The sequence below is a fragment of the Bos grunniens genome, chromosome 2 (assembly GCF_055505025.1).
Source record: "Bos grunniens cultivar Pamir isolate PY7600 chromosome 2, Bosgru_T2T1.0, whole genome shotgun sequence".
NCBI classification, from domain to species: Eukaryota; Metazoa; Chordata; class Mammalia; order Artiodactyla; family Bovidae; genus Bos; species Bos grunniens.
The window spans coordinates 1,062,435-1,089,454 of NC_141166.1; the positions used below are offsets into that span (position 1 = coordinate 1,062,435).

The 27,020-nt window shown below is 61.4% G+C and overlaps 1 protein-coding gene across 2 annotated transcripts; it reads right to left on the bottom strand.

Moving 5' to 3' along the window:
* Window positions 1-236: 236 nt before the first annotated feature.
* Window positions 237-27,020, bottom strand: EPHA2 (EPH receptor A2). 2 transcript variants are annotated; one of them, XM_086324614.1, is made up of 17 exons: window positions 26,822-27,020; window positions 22,532-22,599; window positions 20,209-20,878; window positions 11,834-11,989; window positions 11,418-11,750; window positions 10,599-10,714; window positions 10,006-10,159; window positions 9,489-9,588; window positions 8,848-8,903; window positions 8,556-8,681; window positions 8,279-8,464; window positions 8,090-8,151; window positions 7,686-7,895; window positions 7,399-7,548; window positions 6,585-6,778; window positions 5,876-6,037; window positions 237-1,217 (listed from the first exon to the last, which is right to left on the bottom strand). In XM_086324614.1, the coding sequence occupies exons 1-16, from the start codon at window positions 26,904-26,906 to the stop codon at window positions 5,878-5,880; spliced, it is 2,826 nt and encodes a 941-aa protein (XP_086180740.1). In that variant the 5' UTR covers window positions 26,907-27,020; the 3' UTR covers window positions 237-1,217; window positions 5,876-5,877. The 2 variants fall into 2 exon arrangements, with proteins under 2 accessions (XP_086180740.1, XP_086180731.1); XM_086324605.1 differs by having other exon boundaries at window positions 5,882-6,037; window positions 26,822-27,019.

Genomic DNA, 27,020 nt, shown 5'->3' on the forward strand with positions numbered 1-27,020 from the left:
CCTCCCCACCTCATTTCATGTTTTTAAAGACCCAATTTTATTTTATTTATTTATCTGCAAAACAGTTTTCGACCACATAGCATGTGGGATCTTAAGTTTCCGGACCAGGAATCCAACCCACAGCCCGCATGGGAGGTGAGAACTCTTCACCACCGGACCCTAGGGATGTGCCCGCCCCACCTCAGACTCGGTCTCTCAACCCCACTGCTCCTCTGAAGGCTGAAAAACAAACTCAGTTTGAACAATCTGCAACTTTATTCCAGAGCAGAAATAAGTCCTTTCCTAACAATAAATATAAAAAAATAATAAATTAAGGTTCCAAAAAAAAAAAAAAAAACCCCAACAGAACAAAATCATTAACACTGACAGAGTAGTAAATGGTGTCTGAGTGGGTCTGGGAATGCCCGAAGCAGGCGCTGTCTGCCCCAAGCCCCAGCCAGGCCCCCCGCTGTACACACATCCTCTCCACAAGGTACAAAATATATATATATTTTTTAAAAATCTCCACACAACCAAGCATCCTGCAGGGGTCCCGGGGGAGCAAGAGTTTGGCCCGTGGGGGCTGGGACGGGGCTGGGGGTGGGAGGACCGTGCTGGGTCTTGCCCGCCGAGTGTGGCTCCTCCTCGTCTCGGCATGAGGTCCCTGCTCCTCCTCTGGAAGGCGGGGGTCAGCGAGGCGATGGCCACCGTGGCAGTGGCCTGCGTGGCGATGGTCTGCATGGAGATGGTCAGCAAGGTGATGGTCACTGTGGCGATGGTCACCGTGGCGATGGCCTGCATGGCGATGGTCCGCATGGATGGTCAGCGAGGCGATGGCCCGCGTGTGGGTCCGCAGCCTTGGCGGGGATGCTGGGAACGCGACGGAGTCGCCGCGTGCGTGGAGGCCTGGTCAGTCCTTTGTCAGAGAAGAGGCGGTCCCGCCCAGGATCCCTGAGCATCTCCTCAGCTCAGGCCAAGGTATCGTCGAAGATCTCCCTGCAGCAGAGGCCTCAGGATGGTGTCAACAAAGAAAAACTGGAAATAAATACGGTCCCCGGAGGCCCAGCGCGGAAGGAAGCCAGTCCATTTCTTCAAGTATTCTCAGCAGATGGTTTGCGAGGGCTGTCGGGGCTCAGATGGGGACCCCCACCGTGTTCACCTGGTCCTTGAGGCCCAGCAGGCTGTAGGCGATGCGCTTCTGGTGGCCGGGCAGCCGCACCCCAATCCTCTTGATGTCGCTGTGCGGGGTGAGGCAGAGGGGGAGACAGTGAGGGGCTGCTCTGGGGAGGGGGGCAGCCATGGGAGGGACGGGGGTGAGGAGAGGGGGCGTGGCACCTGGGGGTGGGGGCTTCATAAGGAGGGCCCAGGGCCTGCAAGCCTGCGGACATCAACAAGTTCAGAAATGACAGAGCACTGAGTGCAAGAGGCTTTTTTTTTTTTTTTTTTTATCAAATTGGCACAAAATCCGTATAGTAGATGCTGTTTTTGACCCCATTTTGCAGATTAAAAACCTGAGGCTCAGCAAGGTGAACTGACTTGCCCAGAGGGGCACAGCTGAGAGGTGGAGGAGCTGAACAAGCCAGCTGTGAAGGAAGGCCGTCCCCCCTAGCTGGGTCTGTCCTAAAGGCCCAGCTAAGTCTCCTCCCCAGGCAACACGGATGCCATCGGCAGATGCCAGGGACCCTCGGGGGGACTCTCTCTGCCCCAGGTCTCTTCACAGCCACCGCCTTGTTTCACCCCCACTCCCTCCAAATTCTCATAACAGAGGAAGGACTCAGGAAATCCTTACTGAGGGGCCGTGGGTGCCAGATGCTAAATCGTTTCAGTCGTGTCTTTTTGCGACCCCATGGACTACAGCCCTCCAGACTCCTCTGTCCCTGGGATTCTCCAGGCAAGAACGCTGGGGTGGGTTGCCATGCCCCGCTCCAGGGGCTCTTCCTGACCCGGGATCGAACCCGAGTCTCCTGCGTCTCCCGAGTCTCCCGCATCGGCAGGCGGGTTCTTTACCACTTGTGCCGCCTGGGAAGCCCCCTGAGGGGCCATCAGAGGTTAAAGTCCTGTGGGCCTCTAACAGGAGGGGCTTCCGGGGACCAGATCCGGTGACTAGCTCCCCCTGAGGCAGGGAACCCCGATCTCCCCACCTGTAAAATGAGGCAACTGCCTAACGGGAGGGCGGGAGACCCTGCAAACTGGTGGCAGAGGGGAAGGCAGCATCAGCACTGGCGGAAAGACGTGCCCAGGGGCCCAGGGGCCTCCCCCGCCTCCCCCATGACCCTCCATCCCCTCGTAAACCGCCTACACTCCCAGGAACCCTGGAGCAGACCTTCACTGCTCACGCTGGGAGTTCCCCCCCTTCGCCATCCTCACCCATCAGCCCTAACCCATGAAAACACCCAGATTTTTATGAGCCCTCTCCTGGCTGTAAAGGGAGCTAATTATATGGTGCAAGCAACTCTGGAGATACAACTTTCCCACAGGCTCTGGGAGCCCCTGGAGAAGTGCTGAGCTCGGAAAGGCGGAGGTGTGGGAGGGCAGCCCCGGGACTGCAGCAGGAAGGCCCGAAGTCAGACACCTGGGAGAACTTCCTCACCCACCATGGCAGCGCCACTGCTAACCAGCACGGCGGAGGCACTGGAAGAGCATTACTGCTGTCCCCACAGAGCGGCCGACACCTGTGGCCTCTGGCAGACCATCCAGCTTTGTTCCCGCCCCAACCTTAGATTCTGCCTTGGGAGATCCTTGGGCAGGCACCCCCTGGATCAACTGCCATCACAGGCGTGGGGACGCACACGACCGAGGCCACCATTTTCCTGAGCTCTGGCAATGCCAGCCCCCTCCCCGCCGAGGGACTTCAGAGGCCACAACCTCCCCAGTGAGCACCCACTGTGCACTGGCCACGGGAGCCAGGAGACAGGAGGGCAGAGGGAAAGCGGCCTGACCTTTCATCCTCTCAGCAAAGGTCCCCTCAGCATCAAGCTGTGCTGAGGGCACGTGGAGACCAGAAGACCCATCAGCCAGTGCCCCCAGGCCCCGGATGCGGTGGGCCACAGCCCCAACACCGCAGAGGCCCTTTGTTGGACTGGGTATTTTTCTGGGGTACAACGCCTATGACTTCCATTAGCTCCTCGAGAATCATTCAGAACCACTCACTAGCCTAGCTAGAATCTCAAGTGACTCCAAAATAGCACGGTGAATGCTCAAGCTGAGAAAAGACAGCCGCTGTGGGGCAGCCACAGGGGCGTCCCAGGTGGCTCGGTGGTAGAGTCTGCCTGCCAAGCAGAAGGCCCGGATTCAATCCCTGGGTCGGGAAGACCCCCTGGAGAAGGAAATGACAACTGGATCCAGTACTCTTACCTGGAGAATCCCACGGACGGAGGAGCCTGGTGGGCTACAGTCCCTGGGGTCGCAGAGAGTCGGACACGACTGACTGAGCACGCAGTGGGGCCCCAGGTGACTGAGAAGCCTGCCCCTTGGGACGGGTGACAGATGTGGACTCAGGGCAGGGGAGAGACAGTGGAGCCGAAGTCCACACCCCATCCCAGGAGGGCTGACTTCTGAGAGCAACGCAGAGCCTCCCGCTGGGACCCACAGCATGTGTAGACACAGCCCCAGGGGTTAAAAAGTACTCTGAGGTCCCCCTTTCCCTCATCTAATTGGAGATAAAGATGGAGGCAGCAGCGTGAGTCACACAGGCCCTGGGCCAGAGCACCAGTGAGGCTGAGGGGAGGCGGGGGGAGCGTGCAAGGACTTCCTGCCTTTATCCAGGCCTGCTCAGATCTCAACACACACACCCCCATCGGTCCAAGACAGCCCTGCTCCCGCTCATGGGAAAGAACTGGCCGAGGAGCCCCCGGGGCTATTTCAGGAAGCTTCCAGGAGCTGAGTCTCCTGTAAGCATGTCTCCCTGACCTCAGCTCTGCTCACCCAGCAAAGAGGCTCTACTGTCCTCGGTGGGGCCCCCGGGAGGGCTAAGCAGCCACTCCAGGCTCCCAGGTTACAGGAAGCAGCCGAGAAACCCTGGTATTTGCCCACAGGCTGGGGTGGGAAGCAAGAGAATGGAGAAAAAGGGGAGTGTGACATGGATTAAGCCCCTACTGTGTACCAGGTGGATCATCTGCATTGCACCCAAACAGGGAAATGGAAACCAAGGGTCAAAGATGGAACCTAACCTGACAAAAACCACCTGCTAGGAAGTGGCCAGTGTGGGACTCAAACCCAGGTGTGACTGCAGAGCCCAGGGTCTGGACCCTGCAACCGGCTGGCAACATAAGATACCCATCTCACAAGGCCCTAATGTATAGCACAGGAAACTGTATTCAATGCCCACTGCATTCAAAACCACATGGAAAAGAATACAGAAAAAGAATGTACACACGTACATGACTGAGTCACTCTGCTGTACGGCAGAGACTGGCCCAGCACTGTACATCAACTAAACTTCTATGTAAAAAAAGAAAGACGTCTGTCTCTTTCCTCTGCTTTTCCATGCCTCCCTCCGGTCAGCTGTCTCTGCCTGACTCTCATCCAGGCTGTCCCCTGGGACAGGCCAGGGCTTGCTCTGACAGGCCTTGACCAGCAGGTCAGAAGTCCAGCTGAGCAGTTTTTAGAGGCCTTGGAGAATGTTCAGACAGAGGCCCTAGCCCCAGAACTGTGACCCAGAACTGCAGGGGGCCTGGGTCAGCCCTTCCCATGCGATTCCCAAAACCTCTCAGCCCCAAGGCTCGTTTCCTTCACGACCTTGGACCTGACACAGCTGGGAACTACCACTATTTTTAGAAGCACAAAAGGCCAAGAGGACAGTGTCCTCTCCCTCCCAGGATGGGAAGAGGTGTCTGCGCCAAGGCCGTGTCGGGAAGGGTCCCTGATGCTGCAGCTGGGAGGAGACGAGAGCTCCCGCAGGGCGGAAGCCGGGGCGGGGCCGAAGGGGCTGGCACCACTTGCCACGCCGACCGCAGGGCTGCGAGGCAACCACACGGGGAGCGGTGCCAGGGGAGGGTGGGCAGTGCCCTCCCCTTCTCACGTCAGCCAGGAAAGTGCAAGGGCTCTGCTCAGTCTGCTCGGCGTCCTGGAGAAGAACGGTGTGCCTCACTGGCTGTGTGACCTCGGGCCACCTGCATCACCTCAGCCTCAGTTTCCCTACTTGTTAAGTGGGGGGGGCGGCGGGAATAATAGCCTCTATTCACGAGTCAAATAGGGAATTCAACCAGGTGATGGCTGTGAAACAGTCTTTCTTTTCTCAGCTACAAACTGTGTGACCTGGAGTACGCCACGTAACCTCTGAGCCTCCACTTCCCCACTAACGACCTTCATGGTTTCTGACCTCTTGAGCCTGACTGCCCCAGGCTGGAGTACCACTAAGGGCCATGGAACCCTGGGTGGCACTGTTTCTCACCTGCCCCGTGGGGCTGAGTCAAAGTACGCAAGCGCATGGGCCTCCCCTGGTGGTCCAGTGGTCAGGACTTCACGCTTCCAACACAGAGGGAATAGGCCCAATCCCCGGTCGGGCAACGAAGATCCCACAGGGTGCAGCCACAAAACCCAACTTTGATCTGTACAGTGAGGATACGTGCCCTCCGTAATAGCTAAGTTATAGCAATAAAGCATTTGTAAAAACAAAACCAAGTGCTCAAGCAGAGCTGGTACATGGTCAGCCTTCAACAGATGCCACTGTTACGATTACAATTACTCTTATTTTCTCACCGGAGCCGCAGGTAAGTGCCCAGGATTGCTGGCTGCCAGCCTGGTTCTGCCCTTCCTGCAAAGCCACTCTCCCAGAGAGAGGAGAGAGAAAGAGACGAGGGGGAGAGCAGGGCAGCTAGAGAGAAGCGTGGGCGGGTGGGAGGCCCAGAGGCAGCCTGGGGTCGAGGCGAGGACAGGCGGGGCAGGGCCAGCTCACACTCACTCGTTGGTCATCTGCACCACCTTCTCGATGGTGGTGTAGCCGGCCACCAGGAAGTGCTCCGTGTACTGCTGCATCTTGATGGACTCCAGCCACTCGGACACCGTGCGGAAGGGCACACCCTCTGAGCCGCTGGTGCTGGGCAGCCGGATGGACACCCTGCAACAGCAGACACCAGGCTGCGGGTGAGCCCCCCACCCGCCCCGCCTTGGTTTCCTCGTCTGGGCGATGGGGAAACCAGGCCAGGAGATGCTCCAGGAGACAGCGCTCGGGCAGGTCAGGAGCACTCAGCATCTCCGGCTCCTGCCGCCTCCTGCTTCCACTGCCAGGAGCACCACCAGTTTCCACAAAAGAACCAAATATGAGAGAGTCGGGTCTTCGGAGCCGTGGTCCCAGCCTGACCACTTGCCAGCACGTAAGACACTTAAGTGCCCCGTGTCTGATTCCTCATCTACAAAAGGGGGGTAATTACAGGGCCATCTCCTAAGCTGTCTAGATGAGTTAAAACACACTGAGCGCCGGGCCAACCCATTTACCACGCATGCTGATTGCTTCCGTTAGTATCTCCTGAGCCACCCTGGTCCAGGCTAAGTAACGCCCACGTGTCACTTCTGAGCCCTCACCCCCACCCTTCGCTGCCCACCACGCTGAAGCGGCTCAGGAGGATGCCTGGGGGGCCGCCCTGGACCGAAAGTACAGAACTCACCGGGGGTCAAAATCAGCCAGGGTCTTGAGGGAGTCGGGGGCACGGATGAGCTTGTCCAGGATGCTGACGATGTCGGCGAACTTGGGGCGGCGGGTGCGTTCCTGCTGCCAGCACTGCATCATGAGCTGGTAGATGGCGGAGGGGCAGTCCATGGGCGTGGGCAGCCGGAAGCCGTCATTGATGGCCTTCATCACCTGGGGGCGGGCGGGGTGGTCAGGGTGCCTTCACAGCCCCCAGATTCCCACACAGTGGTTGGCAGAAGGAAGAGGAGCCCGAAACAGAGGGCCAGGCTGTCCCCTGGCCGTGCCTCCTCACAGGGCACCGGGCCGACAGCCATGACGCGGGCCCTGTAGCCAGACTCTTGGCAGTTTCTGGGTGCCTACACCCTGCCCCCTTTAGCCTGCACACTCTTCCCCTCTGCGCCTTCACCTGGCTGCTGCCTTACTATGCCTCAGTCTCAGCCGAGATGTCACCTCCTCTGGGAAGCCTTTCAGGCCTCCTGGTTGCACGAGGTGCCAGGTACTTGTACACACAGACACACAAACGCACACATAAACACACACGCAGGCACATGCTTCCCCCACCCCACTACTCCTTTCTTTGGTCTTTTGCTGAGTGTCAGCAGGGACTGGGCCTGAGCCTAGCACTCAGCCTGACACACAGTAGGCCCTCAACAGACATTCACTGAGCCAATGAAGGGCCGTACATGAAGATCAGCCCCCCAAACTCCTCTCTGCCCAACCCCTGGGGGTTGGGAATGAGTAAAGGGTTAAGCCCAGGTCCAGACCGGGCTGGGCAGGGCAAGGGGGCCTACCTCATGGTTCGACAGCTCCCAGTAGGGCCGCTCCCCATACGTCATCACCTCCCACATGACGATGCCATAGCTCCACACATCGCTGGCCGAGGTGAACTTCCGGTAGGAAATGGCCTCAGGAGCCGTCCAGCGGATTGGGATCTTGCCACCCTGCAGGGACCAGGCCAGTCACGACTGTCCCCTCAGCACCCCTGGGGCAATCCCAGTCAGGGCCACGCTCCCCGGAGACCCAGGCCCCACGTGTGAGAAGGCAAAGGCAGTGCCACCCGAGGCCGCCCGACACTCACACTGGTGGTGTAGGTGGCCTCGGGGTCGTCCTCCAGCACACGGGACAGGCCGAAGTCAGACACCTTGCAGACCAGGTTGCTGTTGACGAGGATGTTGCGGGCGGCCAGGTCGCGGTGGACATAGCTCATGTTGGCCAGGTACTTCATGCCGGCCGCGACGCCCCGCAGCATGCCCACCAGCTGCAGCACGCTGAACTCGCCGTCCTTCTCCTGCAGGGGCACCTGGCCTCAGCCGCCAGCCGGCCACGCCCACCAGGACGCCCCCCCAACCCCGCACCAGCCAGGCCACGCCCACCGAGACCCCCAGCCAGGCCACGCCCACCGGGTACCCCAGACAGGCCACGCCCACCAGGGGCCCCCAGCCTCCAGCCAGGATCCCAGCCGACCTGGGCCCACATCCTCACCCGCAGGAACTTGTCCAGGGCCCCGTTCTCCATGTATTCGGTGATGATCATCAGAGGTTTGTCTGCGGAGGTGCGCACAGGTGTCAGGGCAGGGGCGCGGCTCTCAGCAGAGGCCCTACTGGGGGCCCCAGCGGGTGCCCCTCCCGTCCCGTACGGGTCCCCCACCCCCACTCCGGAGCCAGGACTCACACTTGGAGACGACGCCCTCCAGGCGGATAATGTTGTGGTGGCTGAACTGGCCCATGATGCTGGCCTCGCTGAGAAAGTCCACTCGCTGCTTCTCCGTGTAGCCGGCTTTCAGCGTCTTGATGGCCACAGGTACCTCCTTCTTCCCCGACGCCTTCAGGGTGCCCTTGTACACCTCCCCAAACTCTCCTGCAGGCAGGCGAGGTTGGAGAAGCACTGTCAGCCCAGGTATCAGGTGCTCCCAACCCACCCCAGGCTCCTCCGCGGCGCGCAACCTCACCGGCTCCGATCACCTTCTGCCGCGTGACGCAAGACGGATGGATCTCTGTGGTGAACTTGAGCACAGCCTGGTTGGGGTCCTCGTAGGTGTGGGGGTCCACATAGGTCTTCAGGGGTTTCAGTTGTTCTGGGAGGCAAAGGAGAGGCGGGGTCACAGACAGCTTGGGGAGGGGAGGGGCCCCTAGAGCAGGGGGAGGAGGAGGAGACAGGCCAGGAACCCCCGGGGGAGGCCTGGCTCCATCACAGACAGGGGGCACGAGGACGGCAGGCGGGCAGCAAGGGCCACAGCTCACCTGATTTGGAGAAGTAAACGTCCTCCGAGGACTGGCGTGTCCGCAGGCTCTTCCTCCTGTGAGGTCCCGTGGGAGACCAGACACATAGGGAGCTCAGTGACCCCCTGTGTCAGAGCCTCCTGACCCTACCCTGGCCCTGAGTGGGGGCCTGGTGTCCTCAGGCAGAGGAAATGAGCAAGCCGGCTCCCTCCTTGGCACCTATTCCATGCCGTGGCCTTTAAGTGGCTGTAATGCAGGCTTCCTTAATTAGAGCGCCCGGAGTTTCCTGCCCGTGTGTCCCGAGGAAGTATCGACATGCCATCCTGATGACCACTCTGCCCGGGGCCCCTGGGGCCCCCCAGGCCCCGTGCGGAGCCCTTCACAAGTCGCTGCCATCTTCACACACACACAGCTCTCCAGGCCCTGTGCGGAGCCCTTCACAAATCACTGCATCTTCACACACACACACACACACACACACACACACAATGGCCCCCCAGGCCCTGTGCGGAGCCCTTCACAAGTCGATGCATCTTCACACACACACCCCAGGAGGCAGGGACTAGATTCCTATCAACCTCATTGTCCCTCAGGAAACCGAGGTTTGCATCCCCGTGTCCCGCCTGAGTCCTTGGGGAGCCTGGCCGTGGGTTCCCACGAACCTGCGGTGGATGAAGAAGCCGATTCCTGCCAGCACCAGGAGCAAGACCGCACCGACAGCCACACCGCCGACCACTGCCATGTTGCCAGACCCTCCCGTGGCTGTCGGGGGAGACCAGAGCATGACAAAGGAGCCCCCACACTTCAAACCATGGTGATCCCCCGGTTGTACTTAGAGCCTTAGACACTTGCTGGGTGCCTCTACTACTGAGGGTCCATGAGGGTCCTTATCCCCATTTCACAGATGGCAAACGAGAGGCCCTCCCCAGGGAGCAGAGCAGGCGTGGGGGACCCTCTCCACACTGCAGGATTTGAACTGGGCCTGTCAGTGCCAGAGCCCACATCCTTCTCTTCTCACAGCACAGCCCTGGTTCCCCCTGCCCTCTGTCCTGCCCCCTTCCCAGGCTTGGGGCTGACCAGGAAGGGGGAACTTCTAAGTCCTTTGATCTACTCCCTCCGCCCAGGATGTCCCGGCAGTGTCGGGACGCTGGTCCGGCCTGCACCCGGGCCCCGACTCACACAGCGTCTGGAACTCGTGCACCTTGCTGCCCGCGCCCTGGCCCTCCTGCGTCAGCGCCTGCACCTGCACCAGGTAGACGGTGTCTGGGGCCAGGTCGTCCAGCGTCACAGAGAAGCCTTCTGTGCGCCGCACGTTGTAGCTGTTGGAGTCGCCCTGCGGGTGTTCAGCAGGTGGAAGGACAGACCGTGAGGACAGGGGAGGGCTGTCAGCTCAGCCTGCCGGAAAGCGACTCCAGCTTAGCAGGCTTAGTCGCTGTGTTAGCGGGGTCGGTGCCCTTCTTACAGAGGCTGCAACTGAGGCTCAGTGAAGTGAAGTGACTCGCTCCAGGTCACAGCCAGCAAGTGGAGGACCCAGGACTCAAACCCAGGTCTGCCTCATCTCCAGGACTGGGCTCTCCTGCACCCCCACCTCTTCCAGGGATTCCAGAACACTGCATCTTCTCTCCCATAAACCCCTGCTGGCTGGCCTCGGAGAGGCAACTCTCAGGAATACCCCAGACCCCCATTTCCGCATCTGCAGAGCAGAGCTTCTCCAGACGGCTGTGTCGTGCGGGGAGCATCCCTGTGCCCAGCCCCGGCCCTGCACGCATTACCTTCTTGCGGTAGGTGACCTCATACTTCCACACGCGGCTCTGCTGCAGCGGAGGGATGATCCAGGAGATGCTCAGTGAGGTGGTGCTGCGGCTCTCCAGCTTCACCTTGGGGGGCTCTGGGAGGGACAGTGGTGGCGGGAAGGGGTGTGAGAAGCCACCCAGGGGCAGGGGGCGCCCTGAGGGAGCACCCAGACCCAGTCCCATCCACAGCCTGACCTGGGGTTCTCAACTTCCAGCCCCAGAGCACAAAGCCCCAGGCTGGGGCCCCAACACAGGCTGGCACATCAGGGGTGCCCCATGAGTATTTATGAGTGCATAAATACTAAAAGGAAAGCTATAACCTCTCTATGGACCAGCCTACATATAAGGATTTCTTAAATTCTCTCAACAGCCCTTAAATAACCCCATTTTACAGGTGCTTCCTGGTGGCTCAGATGGTAAAGAATCTGCCCGCAATACAGGAGACCAGGGTTCGATCCCTGGGTCAGGAACATCCCCTGGAGAAAGGAATGGCAACCCGCTCCAGTATTCTTGCCTGGAGAATCCCATGGACAGAGGAGCCTGGCGGGCTACAGTCCCTGGGGTCACAGAGTTGGACACGACTGAGCGACTGACACTTTACAGGTGAGGACACTGAGGCTCAGAGAGATTAAGTAACTCGCCCACAGTCACAGAGCTCAGAAGAGGTTCCAGGGGCCGCGCCTCGGACCACTCTGTGCTGCCTCCCTCTGAGCCCAGCGGAGCTCTGGGTGACCATCCTAGGGAAGTGCCCCCGCCCAGGCGGGTCGCACGGGCACGGCCCCACCCCGGGGCCCTCACCGGTCTGGTTGATGCTGACGCTGGCGGTGCGGAAGCTGCGGGTGCTCACCAGGCCCGAGACGCCGTTGCGGGCCTCTACGGTGAAGGTGTAGTTCATGTGGGGCTCCAGGTCACTGACGGTCACGCTGGTGCGGGTCAGCCCCAGCGGCGGCTCCGAGTAGCGCACACTGGCCTCGCAGGGCCCGCACTCGCCCGACTCGGGCCAGCACTGCTCACAGGAGACGCTGTAGGTGAGGTCCTCGCGGCCCCCGCTGTCCTGGGGGGGCGTCCAGCGCAGCTCCACCTTGGCGCCCATGCCCACGGCCGTGAGGTAGTGCGGGGCAGACGGGGGGCCTGCATGGGGCAGGGCGGGGCGCGGACAGGTCAGCATCAGCCGCCCCCCTGAGCCAGCCCGCCCCAATCACCGGGAGACTCACGCGTGCAGGGCAGGGACAGCGGGTCCTGCGGGGCCCGGAAGTAGCCGTCCTCACACTCGCAGGCGGTGGCGCCCTCGGAGGACGGCAGGGTGTGTGCGGGGCACTCCAGACACGGGCTCTCGGACGCCTCGGGCTTGAAGAACCCCGGGGAGCAGGCTGGGGGCGCAGGGACAGAGTCAGCTCAGCCTGCTCCCAACCCTAGCGACTCCTCCTCTCCCTCGCCTTGGGTCCCCAGGCAAGTCACTGAGCCTCTACGGGCCAGTCTGCTCATCGGCCAGACTGACAACAAACCCTGTGGTAAGCGCCCAGCTCAGGCAGGGGGCCCAGGAAGCTCCTGGCCAGCCTGCTCGAAAGCTTTGCAAACCCACCCCCAGCGGGCTCTTGCAAGAAGCGCCCCACCCCTGTGCCGGGCATTCAAGGCCCGCATCTCAGCTTCCAGCTCCCCAAGAAGCTGCCTGTCTGCTTTCCCTCCTTGAGTCTGTGCAGGCCAGCCTGGCAGGTCCCACCTGGACTACGAGCTGCCTGGGCAGTGACTCTGTCTTCTTCCCCATCTGGGTTTGTTGACTGATCACCACCCCCAGCCCGGCCCCCCAGCCTATCAGCCAGGAGCATCAGGGTGCCAGCTCTGTGGGGGCTCCCGCCACCCCAAGGCCGGACTGCCTTCCTGTCCTGGGGCTGGCCCCCAGCATTTTCTCTGGATCTGCTTTCAGGGACCGAGTCACTTCCTCTGCTCACAAGGGCCGCCAGGAAGCAGCTCTTCCTTCCCTGGTGGCAGGTATAGTCCTGGCCAGGCCGGGGAGGGCCTCAGAAACCTCATTCCAGAGGCTTCTTCCTCCCGTCGCCCTGTCCTGCCCCGGCCCCAGTCCCCTTCCTGGCCCCACAGCAGGAAACTACCCAGACACTGACCACGGCTACCCCGGGGCTGGGCAGCTGCTGAAGTGGCCAGAATGGGGTGGGGGCCCCCAGGGTCCTCTTCCCCAAGCCTACAATTACCGTCCCCCACCCTCAGCTTGTTCGGTGGGAAGACAAAGAATAAGACACCTCTAGCTTCAGTATCCGGAGAAGGCGATGGCACCCCACTCCAGTACTCTTGCCTGGAAAGTCCCATGGATGGAGGAGCCTGGTAGGCTGCAGTCCATGGAGTCACTAAGAGTCGGACACGACTGAGCAACTTCACTTTCACTTTTCACTTTCATGCATTGGAGAAGGAAATGGCAACCCACTCCAGTGTTCTTGCCTGGAGAATCCCAGGGACGGGGGAGCCTGGTGGGCTGCCGTCTGTGGGGTCACACAGAGTCGGACACAACTGAAGCACCTTAGCAGCAGCTTCAGTATCATATTCATCAAACATTGATCCTTGACTCTACATCCAGCCCTACGCACAGACCCCGTGAAAGTGTGAGTCTTCTCAGTCTTGTCAGACTCTTTGCAACCCCGTGGACTGTGGCCCACCAGTCTCCTCTGTCTATGGGATTCTCCAGGTACGAATACTGCAGTGGGTAGCCATTCCCTTCCCCAGGGGACCTTCTAGACCCAGGGATTACCCAGGATAGCGCAGGCTTCCTGTATTACAGGCATATTCTTTGCCATCTGAACCACCAGCGAAGCCCTGAGACAAAGCCCCTGACCTCAGGGAGTAGGCGCGCAAGACGATGTCCACCAGAAAGGCGTGGGCAAAGGCCCACACGGGTAGAAACAACCTTGGCAGAGGCTCGTGGAGTCAAATGTGGGATGTTTCAGCCGGGGCTTCGGAGCTGAGTAGGAGTTCAGCAGGGCAGAAATGCTGGGAGGCGGAGTTAGCGGTGAGAAAGAGCAAGACTGACGGGAAGTATGCGTGGCTTTGTGGGCACAAGGCTGGAGAGTAGCAGGGAGTGCGTCTGAGCCGCCTCAGGGGACAAGCTTGAGAAAGGCCCTTAATGTCAGATCAAGGAACTGGGACTTTATCCTAGGGGCAGTGAGAGCCATTGAAGGTTTGATGTAGAGAATAATGGTACGGTCAGATCTATGCTGTTGAAAAAGGTTGGGGACAGTCTCCTTCCTTGTCTAGTTCCCTACGTGAGCAGAGGTGGAGAGTCAGGGGAGAGGAATTAAAGGACACCCAGTTTCTAAGGTCTTCAGTGGTGACTCCCGTTAATGACTTTGCTCGCCGAGGCCCGAGGGGACTATCCTGGAAGCTTCTCCCCCTTCTCCTGCCTGTCCTACCACGGCAGAATGTCAACACAGGCCCTGAGAGAGCTCGGGCACACACCACAGGGGAGGGGGCTTGTCCAGGACAGCGTAGCCTGGAGCCCGTCACGTGCAGCGACCACTGATTAGGCGGCTGCTCTGTGCAGTTTCTGAACCAAGCACTTGACATTCATTTAGTCGTCACAGTAAGTCTGTTATCATACTAGGCACTGTTATGGCTCGTTCCGCTTTGGAGGTGGGGAAACTGCTGCTCAGAGAGGTGAAGCACCCTGGTCAAGGTCAACAAGCTCCCAAGATACGAAGCCAAAGCCCCGGATGCCAGACCTCAAAGCCCCCTCCTCTCCCCACAAACATGTCAGTTTGGAGCAAAGAGAAATCAAAGTTCTTAAACAACCCCGAAGAGAGAAGAGAGGAGGCCCGACCGCTTCAACAGCCAGAAAATCCCAAGACTGATTTCCGAGCAGCTAGTGGAGGGGGGAGTGGGTGACACCTCCTAACACAGGGCATTTCTGTGTCCTTGGGGAGAAAGCAGTGGCGTCACACCCAGGCCACTTGGGAGGGGGTTGGTCGGGCCCGCCAGCGTGACCTCCTACTCCAAGGCCCAAAGGGCTTTGAAGTCTCCAGTTGCATTTAAGGAATCCCTGTGTATTTTGCCTTCTTTCTCATCACTTATCTGTTACAATGCAAAAATAGCTCTCTCCTCCCCCAAACCTACAAGTAAACCTGAGACTTCAGAAAGCTGGGCTCTCAATTCCCCCGAATGCCCTGACTTGTCTGCCAGAGGGGCTTACACCCTGGGTAAGTGCTGGCTGCAGGTGGTCCCGGCCCACGGAGGCGGGGTGCTCAGGGGCCCCCAAGAACATAATCACACCCCCCAGCTCAAGCGCTCAGGCTGGGGAGGGACCCAAGCCCCCACAAGGCTTTCAGCACCTGTAAACCCCACAGGGCCCCTCGCCCCCCAGTGGCTGCTCCCCAGGCCTCCAGGCCCCCAGCCCCCCAGCCCCGGGCCAGAGGAGGAAGCGGGAGCAGAGGCGGGCTCCGTTCTTTGGTCTCTGAGCCGGGGGTGGCCTGCCTGCTGCCGGCAGGAAAGAGGGAATTTGGAGAGATTTCCGCTGGGCATGTGCCAGAGAATAGCGGAGAGGCAGCCCCAGCAGGGCATGTGCTGGCCTGACGGGAATGTGCTGCCCCCTCCTCCAGCCGCAGAGCTCCACAGGGCCTTCCCTGGGCCCGGCAGTGTGCCCAGGCCCATGCTCAGGGGCCCTGGAGTCCACTGCTACGCCCCCGGGTCTTCCTGATCTTGCAGGGTTGCATTTCCGGGCATTCTGGGCAGACGAGTGGGGAGGACAGGAGTCACACACTGGGTGGTCACACATTCCCAAACATAACTCACACAAAATACCCACTGTCCCTTCACCCATCAGCAAACTCCTATGCATCCTTCAATACCCAGCTTGAGCTCCTCTACACAGCCCTCCCGGACTCGCAATCTCTGGCCCCCTTCTGACCATCAGGGCATCTCTTACTCAATCTTGTGTTTACCAAACAGAAACTGAGCACTTCCTACGTGTCTGGCATGATGCTAGCTGCTGGGAGACCGTGGCAAGAAAAACAAACACCGCTTCTGCTCCAGGGGAATTCACAGCCCTGGCTTTCGGACTCCTTCTGCAACGATTTTGGGTCTTCTGTGAAACAGGCAGCTGGTGGGGTGCAGGAGTGGAATCTGCTCTCTGTGTCCCCTGGCCTGGCAGAGGGTCTGGCACACAGCAGATGCTCGGCTAACATCTGCCGACTGGACGGATGAATGAATGTGAGTAAAGACAGAACCTGTGTGCCCATCACAAACGGGCTCCAGGGCCACAGAAACGAGCGTCTCAGTGCCCAGGAGAGCTGGGGATGGTGCCTGAGATGCCACCTGCCCAGATCCAGATCCCGGCTCTGGCACACCCTGCCAGATCGCCTGGCAGGCGCAGGCCTCTCCAAGCAGGGGAACGGGGGCAGGGTGGCTGCGCCCAGGGGTGTACCCTGGTTTTTCCAGTTCCCGATGCCCGCCCCTCAGGTGGCAGCGTGGGATGACTCAGGGACATACGCCCTCTGGCGTGACGTGACGCAGATCCAGCGGCAGAGCCCCTCCTCCAGGCCCAGCCCCCTCCCCCGGCCGGCGGTGGAGATCCACCTGTGGTCAGTCACCTGCCCCAGCCCAGGCCAGCTGGCCACTCCAGCCCACAGGCACAAAGCCTGGACTTTGCCCCGCACCTGACAGGCAGCAGTTGGCGACCCTGCAAATGCGGGGCACTGACGGCCCCGGCGGCCCCGTTCCCACACACCCCGGGGAACATTCTGTGGGCACATTCCTCCACCAGGCTGCGATAAGCCAGACTCCGCCTCCCCGGCACCAGCCTTTCATCTGCTGTTTGCTTTCCCTGCCTCCTTCCTTCCGTTCAGGGACCCGCTCACCTCAGTGCACCTCAGTACCGGAGGAAGGGAGAGCCCCCCCATGGAGGTTTTGCGCTCCGTGTGAGCCGAGGGCTGGGCGGGGGCGGGGAGGGGGGGCTGCCACGGCTCCAACCCCCATTCAGGCCGGAAGAAACCATGGAAGTAAGGCCAGGGGCACTCCCCTGGAAGGGGACAAACCCACGAGTCACAGATCACAGACCACCACCCGCTCAGCCTGGGGATCAGCCCCTGCCGTGCTCAGGGACACCCTGCCCCTCACCCAGAGCCACTGCCTGCCTATGGGGTGCCTCCTCTTCAGCTCTGGACCCTGGGCCAGGTCTGGGCCACTCAGGTGCCACCCATGCAGAGGTCACCCCGTCTGCAGATTGCCAGAGCAACCCAGGTTCTCAGGAGGAACCACAGCAGAAAGTCACAGGAGGTAGGCTCTGAGTGCTAAGGCTCCAACCCACCCATTTTACAGGTGGGGAGAACGAAGCCCAGAAGGGATTCACCAAGGTCACATAGCTTGCGGGTAGAAAGCTACACACCAGGGGAATTTGAAGACAGCGCACTGCCCTCCCCGTGCCAGGCCCCAGCTCCCTCACTCACTTCCTCTCCTGGGGCCTCAGTCTCCTCATCTGTAAAACGGGAGTAAGTTGCTCGGGCTCTGGGTTGTTTGTGAAGACAGAGGAAACTTCGCTTGGGAAATGCTCGGCATGGGATGAGGTGTCCGTGAACTGGGGGACAGAGACTGGAGCGGGGAGGGGCTGGGCCCCTCGAGGGAGCAGGAGCCCCCAAGGAGGGACCTCCTGACCCCCAAGCCCCCACCCCAGCTGCTGGACTGAGCCTCTGGCCCAAGCTGCTGGCCACCTGCTCACCTGGCCAGCAGTCCCCGAGCCGAGGCACCAGCTGCTGTGCCAGGACAGGAAGGCGAGACAAACGGGGAGACAGAGCTGCCCCGAGGGACGTGGCGGTCAGCCTGAGCGGCTCCAGCGTCCCCTAGGCAGGGCTGGGGGCAGGGGCGCCGGAGGGAAGCGGGCTCATTCCTGACATAGCTCAGCAGAGCGCGGCTGCGTGCCCACCTGTCCACACAGCACCTGGGAGGTGGCTCCCTTCCGCTGTCCATTTAACTCTTTCCTGAGCTCCCTGGGGAGGGGACCTGGGGAGGAACTGGCAATCACCTGGGCCGGGTGCTGGTGACCTGGGGCTGCCCAGCCCCGCTCCGGGCTTGGCTTGCCACCAGTAAAGCTCCAGCGGGGCCTCTCGGCCCACGGCTCTGCGGAGGGCAGGCAGGGGACAGACCCGACAGCTCCGTTTCCTCCGTAACGTGCTCAGGAAGAGCCCCCGCCCCCAGCCCCCTCGCCGCCTGTGCCAGGACCTGCCACCCTGCTGCCCTGAGCGTCCATCCGGGCCGGGCGCTGACTCAGGGATTCCAGAGGAACCGGTCACTTCCCGCCCCGCCTCCTGAGCCATCCTCTGGCCTGGATGCCGCTGCATCGGCTAGATCTAGTCCTGGGGCGACTAGTCTCAGCTGTGTGATGCCAGGCAGGTTTCTTCACCTCTCTGAGCCTCAGTTCCCTGTCTGTGAGATGGGACGGGCAGCAGTCCCTGCCTCTCAGAGCGGCGGCACAGACTTGCAGGAGCAGGTAGATGGAGTGCCTGCCCGGGGCAGCACCGAGCTCTGTAACTGGCTCTCCCCCACCATCAGGGTCCTGGGGGGCTGGGGAAGGTCTGCAGGCACAGTTGCCAGGCTGGGGGTTCCCAACCACACAGAGGGCCCCCAAGCCACACGGAAGGGATTTAGGGAGAGGGACTCCAAGGGGGAAAAACCAGGGCAACAGGTGGCTGGTGGTGCGGAGGGTCCCCCGAGAAAAGTCAAAGATTCCGGTCCTGGAAACCAGGCCTCCCTCCTGGGGCAGCTCAGCTCTTCACAAACAAAGCCTGAGAGGCCTGACGCCCCGCTCCTGGGGAAGGAAGCCCGACCCCCCTTCCTGCAGAGACACCCCCCCACTTCAACTGTCCACTTATCACGGCCGGGCCTGAATCACCAGCCTGTGGAAAGTTTTCAGCTGCCCCCCACCCCCCGCCTGCATTCCTGTGTGAGGATGTCATGGGGAGGAGTCTGCTTACCCAGGGCGGCCTCCCCCCAACCCCCGCGGTCACTGTCTGACCCGGGGGCGAGCACCTGAGGTCACCACAGGCAGGGCCAGCTGAGGAGCAGAGGGCAGCCGGGAGGCCAGAGGGCGGTGGGAGGGCCGGGCAGAGACCGCGCCACAGGCAGAGCGGCTCTGAGCAGACTTCTCATTCGGGGCTGTGTTAGGCAAGGTTCTGAGGACTGGCTCTGAGAGGCAAGTGCAGCCCGTGAGAAAGGGCTTCAGAGTCCTCCAGGCCTGAAACCCCGCAGGACCCACGGTTGCTAGGTAAGAATACAATCTGCTAGAACAGTTGAACTTCTCAGTCTTTTGATCAGGAAGCCTGAGGCCAGAGGTAAAGAGACATTCACCAGAGGTCGGTATGTGTAAGTGCAGGCCCCGAACCCCCGATTTCTCAACACCCCGCTTATCTCAGCAAAGAAGCTCCCAGAGCCTGCCAAAGGTCGGCACACATTCCACAAATGCCCTGCCCCACAGCCATTTCCAGAAAAGTCACCACTGAAAGAATCCACGTCACTTCAGCGCGTTCCGCTATCACAGGCCTGGCTGTGCCAAGCCACGGCCTCCGGATGAGAGCTCAGGCCCTGTCCCCAGAGAGTCTGATGATGCCAGCCCCCTCGTCATCAGCAGAAGCCCCAGTGGGCAGATCCGGGTCCACGGCCTGGGGTGGGGCAGGCAGTGAAGCCAGACCGGAGCACCCTCCCAAGCAGGCCTTTTTCAAACAGCTCCTCGGGGGATTGTCACGGGCAGCCAGGGGAGGCACATCATGGGTCCACTTCACTCACCTCCAAGAACCAAAGAGGGGCCTGAGCCCCAGCGAGATTCAGTGACTTGCCCAGGGTCACACAGTGAGTTAACAGAGAAGAAACCGGCTCCCGGGACTTAAGGCACTGTGCCCACCGTGCCGCTTCATAATAGATACTCAACATAAACTTCTGGGATGAACCAAAAATAACAATCACACTTAAAAACACTTCTGTGTCAGACACTGACCTAAGCATTTCATGAGTATTAAGTCACCTGACTGTCATAACAACCCTAGGAGATGGGCACTGTGCTCCCATCCACCGTGCAGATGAGGAAGCCCAGACGCAGAGCGGGTGAAGAACTTGCTGAAAGTCACACCGCTAGATGCACAGCTGAGACGTGAACTCCAGTATTCCTGTCTGGGGTCTTCCCTGGTGGCTCAAACAGTAGAGAGTCCGCCTACAATGCGAGAGACCTGGGCTCGATCCCTGGGTTGGGAAGATCCCCTGGAGGAGGAAAGGGCAACCCACTCCAGTACCCTTGCCTGGAGAATCCCACGGACCCGGGAGCCTGGTGGGCTACAGTCCACGGGGCCGCAAAGAGTCAGACACAACAGAGCGACTAACACTCTCACCTCCATTCCTGCCTGAGAGTCTTCACTCACATTCTCCACCCTGTCCTTTTCTCAAAGGATTCGTTCTCATGAACGAGTGAATCCAGCCTAGGAAGCCTCAGAGATTTCCACTAACAGAACCACCACGTGTCAGAGCGAGGACCACCTCACCAAGGTCCCCGCCTGCAAGAGCGGAGACTAGAGCCTGGGAACACGGCCTCCGCCACAGCCCCCTCACTCACCCTGGCAGGCGTCCTCCACCTTCTCGTAGCCTGCCTGGCACAGGCACTGGCCGATGGGCACCAGCCACTCGCCATCCACAGCACAGTGCATGCGGGGCTCCTCACCCCCGGGGGGCACCACGGCATGCTCCACACAGTTGCCCGCGACGGTGGCCAGGGCAGGCGCATCGGAGCCGGCAATGGTCTCGGGGAAGCGGGCCAGGCCCTTGAGCAGCTCGGGGCACTTCTTGTAGTAGACACGGACGGACAGCAGTGCCACGCAGGCGCCCACGTCCTGGAAGGCCAGGTAGAAGCCCTTGCGTGTGAGCGGCCCCACGGACCGCTCCTCCACATTCAGCTTCACGTGGCGCGCCTCGAAGTCGCTGCTGCCCGTGATCTCATCGGGCGCGATGGTGTCGATCTTGGTGAACTGGCGCTTCTGGAAGTTGGTGCCGTAGTCCACGTCCGACTCAGCGTAATAGAGGTTGAAGGTCTCCTTGCAGGAGCTGGCGCCCCCGGGGAAGCTGTTGCAGTCCCGCACGGTGAACTTGAGCTCGATGAAGATGCGCTCAGCCTCCCCCCGGTAGACCCAGTTGGTGCGGAGCCAGTTGTCCTGGTCGCCGGCCACCACGTTGCACACGGAGTACATGTAGATGGGCATGTCGTTCATGATGTTCTGCAGGAGGTCCCACTGCGCGGGGCGGAAGGGGAATGTGGGCAGGGAGGCGGGGGCCCAGCGGAATCAGCCAGGAGGCGGGCCGGCGCCGGGCTCTCCGGTTCCCGCCCTCACTCTCGGGTCTCCCTCACACGTTACCAGTGGCTGAACTGGATCTGACCCCTTGGTGTCGCCCCTGATGCCAGTGCCAGGGTGCTAAACCCCTCTATTAGACAGTGAGCAGAGGGCGGAGGCTGGGGGTCCCGCATGACCTCAGGCAGATGGCTTTAGCTCTCTGAGCCTCACAGTCCCCATCCTGCCATGGGGGCCAGAGCCACTTCACAAACTTGCTGCGAAGATGAAGGACAGAACGTCTACCGAAAGCTGAGCGTGCTGCCTGGTGTGGGTGGCGGGCACACAGGGCCACTGGCATCATCACCATCATCACGCACTGCGCAGACGCACGCGAGTGGCAGAGGAGGGGCGGGTCAGCAACAGCAGCTGAGTCCGCATCACTACTCAGATGACTGCTCAGCCTCCCCCAGGAAGGCTTCCCAGCTTGGACCACGGCTGGGGTGAGTGCTTCCCCTGGACTCCCACGGCCTCTGCCGTCTTAGCACCCACGTGGTGACAACTACATCTTGCTGCCACAGCAGAGTCTGAGCTCCTTAGGGCATTTCTGCATCCCCAGGGTCTACCTCAAATACAGTAGGTACTTGGGAAAGTATTTGCTGAATGAATGAACATAAGTATGAAAAAAGCGGAATGGGCCAAGGAGAAAGGCTTGGGCTGCACTGTGCGACCTTGGCCTCAGATGCCCTTGGGCCTCAGTTTCCTACTCCGTGTCATGACTCAGTTGGATGACATTCCAGGATCCTAGAAACCTGCTGACGTTAAACTCCAGGCCTACAGAGCTAAGGTGACCAGGGGCCAGCGCCCAGCTCACTCACAGATCTGGCCAGCAATAGAAACGGTCTCGAGTACCCCCTGGCGACAGCTCAGGCTCCAGAACAAATTCAATAAGGGGGAAACCGAGGCCCAGAGCATCAGTATCCTCCCCAAGCCCACACAGTAGTCACACGCAAAGCTGGGGAGAGGACCCTGGGGTCTTGCCCACCCGTCCAGGACACAGCAGGGAAGGGCGAGGGGAGGGGAGGGGAGGGGAGGGGAGGGGAGGGCAGGGGAGGGGAGGGGAGGGCAGGGGAGGGGTGAACTTGGTGGGAAAGAGACAAAACAAACTCAGCCTCAAGCAGGAAAGGGAAGCAACAGCTGGAGAAGCAAGGAGAGGGGCCTGGCCGGAAGGAACCTGATCTGGCTTCCGGGGCTGTGGGGACCTGAGACCACGTTCCCTGTCTCTAGCTCATCCCTCATCTCCTGAGCCAGGACCTCAAACACAGGGGGAGCCTCTAACTCTTTCCCTGCCAAGAGGGGCATGGAGGGAGCCAGAGGGGGTTCCTCCGGGCGTCAGCCTTCTGGGGCATCTTGGGGTCCTGCTCTGCTGGGCCTCCGGCTGTCTCCCAGCTCTCCCTGCCTCTCAGGACCCTTCCCTGCCCTCTCGCCCCAGCCTGCCTAATCGCTGAGAAACCTGGATTTAAACACTGGCTAAGCCATCGGCTCTGGGCCAGGCCCCATCCTCCCCGGGGCTCAGCTTCCCCGTCCCCAGGCCCCCACCCACCCCAGACAGCTTACCCCTTTGCCATACGGGTGTGTGAGCCAGCCGAGCTCCCCTTTAGCCGCAGCGAAATCCAACAGGACAACTGGAAGAGACGAGGGGAAGCTGGGTCAGCTTGGAGGTATCTTCAGGGCGCAGGCCATGTGGGAAAGGCAGGAGCCCCCGGGAATCCCAAGCGGCCTTAAAGGCTTCCCCAGCCCCCAGAGAGACCCCCCCACTCAGGGTCAGCATGGCCAAGAAGACCCATCTTTCCAGAAGATGGGGGGGACCCAGGGCCCCCGGGGAGGGAGGGGACCTCGTCACAGTCACAGCGCAGGATGGGGGAGGACTAGGCCTCTCCCTCCAGCCACACCGCCCCAGCTGGGCAAAGAGGGCAGAGCTCAGCCCAGCAGGGGGCAGTGGCCAGGCCTCTCTGCCTGCTTCCTGAATAGGCCCCCTGCAGCAGTTCACACGCACGCAGGTCTTGGGGGCACCCTTATCTGCTCCAGCCACATCCCCCACCCCACACACATAGCACAAAATACCCTCAACCCCACAAAGGCCATACAGATGCAGCACACGTGTGTACATGCGTGTCTCCTGGCCCTCCAGGAGGAGAGAACTGTTAACAGGTGGGAACGACTCCAGGAAGGGGAGTAGGATTGCCGGAAGGGTGTCTGCAAACTGATCTTCCCACCACAAAGGCCACAGAGCAGGCAGGACAAAGCCCTGAACCCACGGGGCCTCCAGGAGGGACCTACAGACACACATAGCCGGTGAGGCCCGGCCCTGGAGAGCCGTTTCCACTGCCTCCGTCCCTGACACCCTGGCCACTGACCTGCCAGAGGTGTCCAGGGACTGAGATGGAAACCTTTAAAGGGAGCGTCCAGGCCCAGAGCAAACAGCTGCCAGGACCTCACTGTCCCCAGAGAGGCATCAGAATTCGCAGGAAGGACACGTTGCCAGGGGCTTCCCCAGATCCAGCCATGCCCTCAGGCACCTCCCATTGCCCACCCCTGGCTTTGCCAGCCTCATCGACTGCACTCAAGACCCCTGGTGCAGCCTCCTGCTCCATTTCCAAGTAATGTCCAGGCAGCTACCAACAGAAGCGACCCTCCCCAGAGGATCTGGGGCCTGGAGAACAAGCAGGGACCCTCTGTAAGGTCCCCAGATTCAGAGGAAAAGCCCCGAGGTGAGGGGTCGGGGAGGGACCTAATGCTGACTTCTTCTGGACTCTGAAACATGAGGAACATGGCCCCAAGAAGCAGCATTCCTCAAGGCCTGGACCTGAATGCCTCTCAGGGTGGAATCCCAGGCAGGTGGAGATGGAGCTGATTTAGACAGATGCGGAGGATCGGGAGGGGAGCCTGGGCAGACTCTGAGAAACGCTTTGCTGAGGGCAGACCACCCCACTCCCCGGGGACTGGGAGCGGAGCACTGCCAGCTGACTGCTGCTGACCCGGCCAGGCCCTCCAGGAAAGGCCCACAGGGCGGCTGGGGAGAGGAAACCCGACGTGGCACAGCCCGAGGCTGAGGGGACAGGGGAGGGCGGCTGGGGGGTGGGCAGGGGCAGGGATCTGCTCGGACATGCCCAAGGCCCAGGCTTGGGAAATTCACTAAGCCCACTGGCAAATGGAATGTTCTGGCTGCACAGGAAGGAATCTGGGGGTTCCTGGCTCCACCCCGGGTAAGTAGGAGGACAAAGGTGAGAGGTCCTCAGATCCGGACGCCCCCCTTCCCTAGAGGGGTGGGAAGCTGCAGTCTACACTCCTGGGGGAGAGGGCTCATGGCTCCCAGGTGCTGAAGGGTTAACCTGGCACAGAGGGACCCCCACGACCCCTGCCAGAGCTTGCTCCCCTTCCAGCCCGAGACCTGCTTTTAGAAATATCACAGGGCTCACTGGAGAAGAAAAGAAGCCTTCACACAGGAAGGAGCCCCCTCCCTCCCGGGGGAAATTCCCTAGAGCCGATCACCAGGAACTGGCGCCCGGCCCCACCCTGACGGGTGGCTTCTCCCTGAGCCGCTTCCAGGGACCCAGCTGGTACGGGCCCGGGAGCCCCTCCACGGGCCCTGAAGGCTTCACCAAGGCCTGGGCGAAGCTGGGCTCATCCAGGGGCCCCGGCTGGATCACTCCACCCCCAGAAAAACCTTCTCAGTCTGAAATTCCATCACAAATATCAACCCTGTGGGTCCACATCGCTTGAGAGCTCTTTACTCAAAGGCATCACCTCCCTGCTCTCCCCATCCCTCCAAAGGAGACAGGCTGGTTCCTAAAGAAGCGGGGAGGCAGGCGACTGGGGCTGGGGGGCAGGACGGGGAGAGGAACGAAGAGAAAAGGGGACCGGGACAAAGGGCACACTGGGCCCTTAGAGAGCCAAGACGCCAAGGGCTCCCAGGTCTCGGGAGCGCTCTCCAGCCCACCTCCCAGCTCAGGCCAGCAAGCCCTGCAGGTACTCTCACGTCTCAGGAAAACCCAGCCCAGGACCTGGATGCAGGGGCCCTGGGCTCTGGAGCCCAAGAAGCCAGATGTTCAGAGCTAACCCTCTGGAGACAAAGGGCTCAGGCCCCCCTCAGGTTCCCCGTTTGTAAAAGGACAGACTCAGGGGCTGCCAAGAGTTTAACAGGCTCCATGGGGCCTCCTAAGGCAGCCGGGTCCTGCACTCACTGGGAAGGAGGAGGGAGAGGACAGCAGACTGGGTGAAGGTGGAAGGGGCTTATGTCTGCACCCCTGACCCATCTCCAGGCAGAGCCTCCACATCCGTGGAATCCCAGCTGGGGCATCTCTCCTCCACCCCTCACCACAGGCACAGCTCCCTGCGGAGGCCCTCACAGGGACTCTGGGAGCCTGAGCAAAAACTTTCCCTGGTCCTTTTCCTCCCCCATGCCACGCACATCGGGGTGTTGTGGGCGCTAGTCATCTAGGCTAGGGGGGCTCGACAGCGGCCCAAGGGAAGGCTGCAGCACAACCATCACCGGGGGCACTAGTCCTGCCTGGTCCCCCTACCCCACCTCCGGGGCCTTCGGGAAAGGCCTGCAGTGAATGCGGCTGTCTCCCTCCTTCCCTCCAACCACAATCCCCCAGAAGGAGGACAAAAGGGTGGGGTGGGGGGATACTGAGGGTCACAGAAGAGCCCACCCACTCAGCCTGCAAGCTGGGACCAGGAACCCCGACTGATTAGGGGCGGGGACAAGATGCCGCCCTCACCCTCACCCCCAAAGAGTTCCGGCTCGGGCCTCTTTTACTCCCAACTTGGAACAGCAAAACTTCCAACCCCAGGTCGGGAGGCGGAAAAGGAAGGCAAGGCTGAAGGAAACTTCTCACGGGGCCCGGGTTTCCTCTGCACTTCCCTCTGGTGGAGCCTGCGGAAACCTCCTCTGCCCCCGCGGGCGGGCAGACTTTCTCAGTCGGAAACTGAAGCCGGCCTCGGCTGGGTGGACTGGTGGACAGGAAGCGCCTCGGCCAAGGGCAAGAGCCCCCGTCCGCTCCGCGACCCCAGCCGAGGCGGTAACGCCCCCACTCACCCGCGGCCCCGCCCCGGGCGAAGTCCGCGCGGCCCCCAACCCAGCGCGGCGGCAGGGGCGGGTGACTCAGTCCCCCACCCCCGGGTGCCCGGACTCCGCGGTGGCCCTGGGGTGCCGGCTCCACACCTTGGCAGGCCGCGCCCCCACCTGCTGCATTTCCTGGCTCTGAATCACCCCTCGCTCAGAACTCTTGACTTTGGGACTTCCTGTCCGCACTCGCGGCCCGGGGACCTGCCCCCCGAGTCCTGGAGTGCGGGGCGGGAAGGAGGGCTGTGCGTGGGCAAACTGGCCCGAAACTCCCCGCGAGCTCTCCTCCCCGACTGGAGGCATCACGGGGCGTGGAGAAAACTTCAGGGAGCTGGGGCTTCTGCAAGGGTGTCCCTGCCGGCCATAGAGCCCCTCCCCAAAGTGAGTGGCCTCCACAGAAACGCCTTCTCCGCAAAATCCGGGCAAGAGGGTTAGCGAATTCAGGTCACCACGAAGTTGAGCCCCCGGAAAGACCCCCGGACACTCCTGCTCCAAGAGACCCCGCGCCCTCGCCGGGACGCGTTCCTGAAGCCTCGTGGCCGGCGCCGAGTCCGTTTCTCTGCGGCCTCTGAGCCCCGCGCCCGGGCCCCAGCCTCTTAGTACTAGGAGCGCCTACAGCCCCGAGTGGGCTGGGGCGGGGGCCCCAGACTCTCCCGGCTCGCAGCCCGCGAGCCCTCCGGACCTCAGCACGCCAGGACTGGAGTTTCCGAAGTGGCGCGCGTCCCGGCGCGCCGGGCTCGGGACGGAGCAGGGGCCGGGGTCGGGCCGAGCGCACTTACCTTCCTTGCCCTGCGCCGCGGAGGCCGCGGCCAGCGCGCAGCCCCACAGCAGCGCGAGGCAGGCGGGCGGCGCCCGACGCCCCATGCCGCGCTCCTTGCTCTCCGCCCGGCTCCGCACCCCGCTCCGCACGCACGCCCGCCGGCCCAGGTCCGCCTCCCGCCCGCAGCTTCCTCCCGCCCGCCCGAGAGCTTAATGCGG

Excerpts from the sequence above, each read along its gene's own strand:
- EPHA2 (XM_086324605.1), bottom strand. The coding sequence starts at position 26,906 with ATGGGGCGTCGGGCGCCGCCCGCCTGCCTCGCGCTGCTGTGGGGCTGC. Across the intron at positions 8,904-9,488 it reads GGCTTCTTCATCCACCGCAG|GAGGAAGAGCCTGCGGACAC; the intron begins GTTCGTGGGAAC and ends GGGACCTCACAG. Across the intron at positions 1,218-5,881 it reads GTGGTGCAGATGACCAACGA|CGACATCAAGAGGATTGGGG; the intron begins GTGAGTGTGAGC and ends CACCCCGCACAG.